At 37.1% G+C, this 2,744-nt stretch overlaps 1 protein-coding gene across 3 annotated transcripts in view; it reads left to right on the forward strand.

Annotated features, from left to right (window-relative positions):
- LOC109914779 (integral membrane protein 2C) overlaps positions 1 to 1,210 on the forward strand; it is a 50,369-nt gene extending 49,159 nt beyond the window's left edge. For all 3 annotated transcript variants that reach the window (XM_048604417.1, XM_048604418.1, XM_048604416.1), the window contains exon 6: positions 640 to 1,210. In XM_048604417.1, the coding sequence (XP_048460374.1) occupies positions 640 to 731 (92 nt within the window). In that variant the 3' untranslated portion in view covers positions 732 to 1,210. The remainder of the gene's footprint in view (positions 1 to 639) is intronic.
- Positions 1,211 to 2,744: the final 1,534 nt, after the last annotated feature.

Below are 2,744 nucleotides of genomic sequence, written 5' to 3' on the forward strand. Positions count from 1 at the left end.
CAGGAAGGCTGAAGAAGGGTCTAGGCCCGAAACGTCAGCCTTCCTGCTCCTCTGATGCTGCTTGGCCTGCTGTGTTCATCCAGCTCTACATCTTGAACATATACACACACAGATGTAGAATAACAAAATTGTATCTTTAAAAGGGCATCATTTCTTACTATGGTAACACAATATGATTGCTCATTGAGAACAAAATCATGGCAGCAATATAATCTCTACATCAAAAATATTTCAGCAATATGCACTTTTGGTAACTCTCCTTCATAAATTTCTACATCCATACTTATGATGAAAAATAACCATGTAACCTTGTTAAACTGAGGATATAATTACAATGTAAAACTTTCCACAGGTAGTTCCCATTATAAATGTTGTCATTTAAATTCACTATGGAAACATAAATATGTGGAGAGAATGTAAGAATTTCAAGTAGGGAGTGAATCGTATGTATATTCCCTGTTCTAATTAATGCCTGCCAAGTAACTCTGCTTCACTTGAGTGCTGACAGTAGGTATGAAAATGGATGAGGATTATGTAAAATTAATGTTCAAAAATGAAAGTTTTCCTTTTCAAATTGAGCAGTGGTCATCTATGCGCATTTAAAGCATGTACCAATTATTATTTCACTTTCTGTTTCAGCTATTGAAAAGCGTGACATCAAGAGCTGCCAGCGTATAAGACACTTTGTAAATGTATTTGTGGTTGAAACATCCATTTGTGAAAAAGACTGAAGGCATAAAGCCAATTGCTTGCAGTATCTATGTTATCAAGGCACAGCTGATTGCGGTTATTCTTGCACTCGAGATCCATCATATATTAGTTTCTTGCACTCTTGTTCATGTTTCAGTGATGATTCTGTAATCCTGCTGTTTAAGTGGTCACAGTTGCATTTTAACATTGTATTAGTTGCTTTCTACAATCCAACGGCCTTTGTGCTGATGAACAAATCAGAAAAATGGATAGACTGTCCTCCCACCTTTTAAATTGCATGGCTGTATTTGTTGAACATTTCAATCGAGAGTATGTATTTTACAACATAATTAACAAATTTCAGTTGAAAAGACAAAGTAACAAAAATGACTATTTCAGCCAAAACGAGAGAAGAGAGATGTACATCTGAGCCAAAAATGAGTGTTGCGTGTTCTTATGTTGTAAATGTAGCATAGAAGTAATGACATGCCTGAAAGAATAAAACGGAATCAAAATTTGACTCAGATTTTTTCTCCTTGTCTCATTTCTGCCTTCACTGTTTCTTTAGTTAAATTTGGAAGTGTTAATCAGACATGTTGTGGTTATAATGGTCATAGTCACATCCTTGCGTAAATTGGTCTGGTCAGCCCTATGCACAGGCTAAGCACTTGAGAACAATACTGAGCACACAGCATGTTATGTTTCAGAGAGCAGGCTGATTATTCTTTTCTTCTTCAAGCCATAGACCAACAGGAGACATTCAAGATTTGACATGCAATTCCATGTACTCCATCCACGTACTCCAAAAGACTGCAAACAGCTTTGTACCACAGCTCATTTACATGGTTCATGGTTTCATACTGAAATAAATGCAGGGCTTCAAAATCGTCACAAAACTGTCAATAATAATCTCTCTACTTTGGGAATATGCAGCAGTAAGGTGATAATAGTTGCACTTGCTGATGCTGCTGCTTCTTTGTGCAGGAGAAAGGTAACAAATATGTTATGTGTAGATAGCACCATGACTGCAATGGCAGCTAGCTTCTATATTTGCCTTCAGGGAGATGGAGACAAAAGTTTTGCTGGAGGAGGTAATCTTTTGGTATAGTTTGATGGTAGCTGTTCTTGCATGACTCAAACTGGTTATGTTTAGGATCCTATGCAGTGTGTCCCAGTGTTCATTACCAAATATCCATGTCTAATCCATGGATGGATGCAGACAATAAAAGCTTGGGTGCCTACTGATCTTCATAGAATGTATTTCATTATGGACCGTATTGCTGGAGCTTTTGAACTAATTCCCATCATGTTTTTTAATTTGATTACTGGCTACCTGTTGGCTTAGATTCCGTGCTGTTCCTTGCCTCTCTCTAACTTTGTTTTTATCTTTTCTTGATTCTGATAAAAACTTGGAACTGCTCCAATAACAGTCACATTCCCAGCGAAGTACAAAATATTTGAACTTCACTCCCTTAAATGCACTCCCTTAAATATGGCAGAAAATATTTGACAATTTTATGTTCTAAGTGTGTATCGGAGGCAGAAATGGAGCAAGAGAGGCCATAAATTGATGAATGACTCAGCTTCATTCAATTTCTTCTCTTTGAATGAAGTTATGGTTAATTCTAAAGGGTAGGAATGTCCTTCCTGCATTTACATCCCCTCTTCCCTGCTGGAACTTTGGGATCACATCTTTGTAGATTAATAAGGAGGCTCCTCAATCTCCCCACAATCAATCCAAGGCAGTGGAAGTCAACATCTGTGCAATTCTTTACCGCAATTGGACTTCACAAGAGGATTCAAATGGGAACTGATTCAGACTTCAACTACTCAAACTGTGGCACCTCCTTTGGAATCGTAGAGTTTTATCCCTATGTTTTGATTTCTGCATGTTGTTGACCCACTTCTCAGAATTTGTGAGAGTATCTTGTTTGGTAAGAACAAAATGATAGAAAGAACTTCCCATGTCGAGTTGGATAAAAGTAGTAAACAATTTTCATGTTTAAAAAAGAGAAATAGGAAGAAACAAATGTTAACAGAATCTAATTGCTCCA

Source organism: Rhincodon typus, chromosome 13 (genome assembly GCF_021869965.1).
Source record: "Rhincodon typus isolate 14 chromosome 13, sRhiTyp1.1, whole genome shotgun sequence".
Classification (NCBI taxonomy): domain Eukaryota; kingdom Metazoa; phylum Chordata; class Chondrichthyes; order Orectolobiformes; family Rhincodontidae; genus Rhincodon; species Rhincodon typus.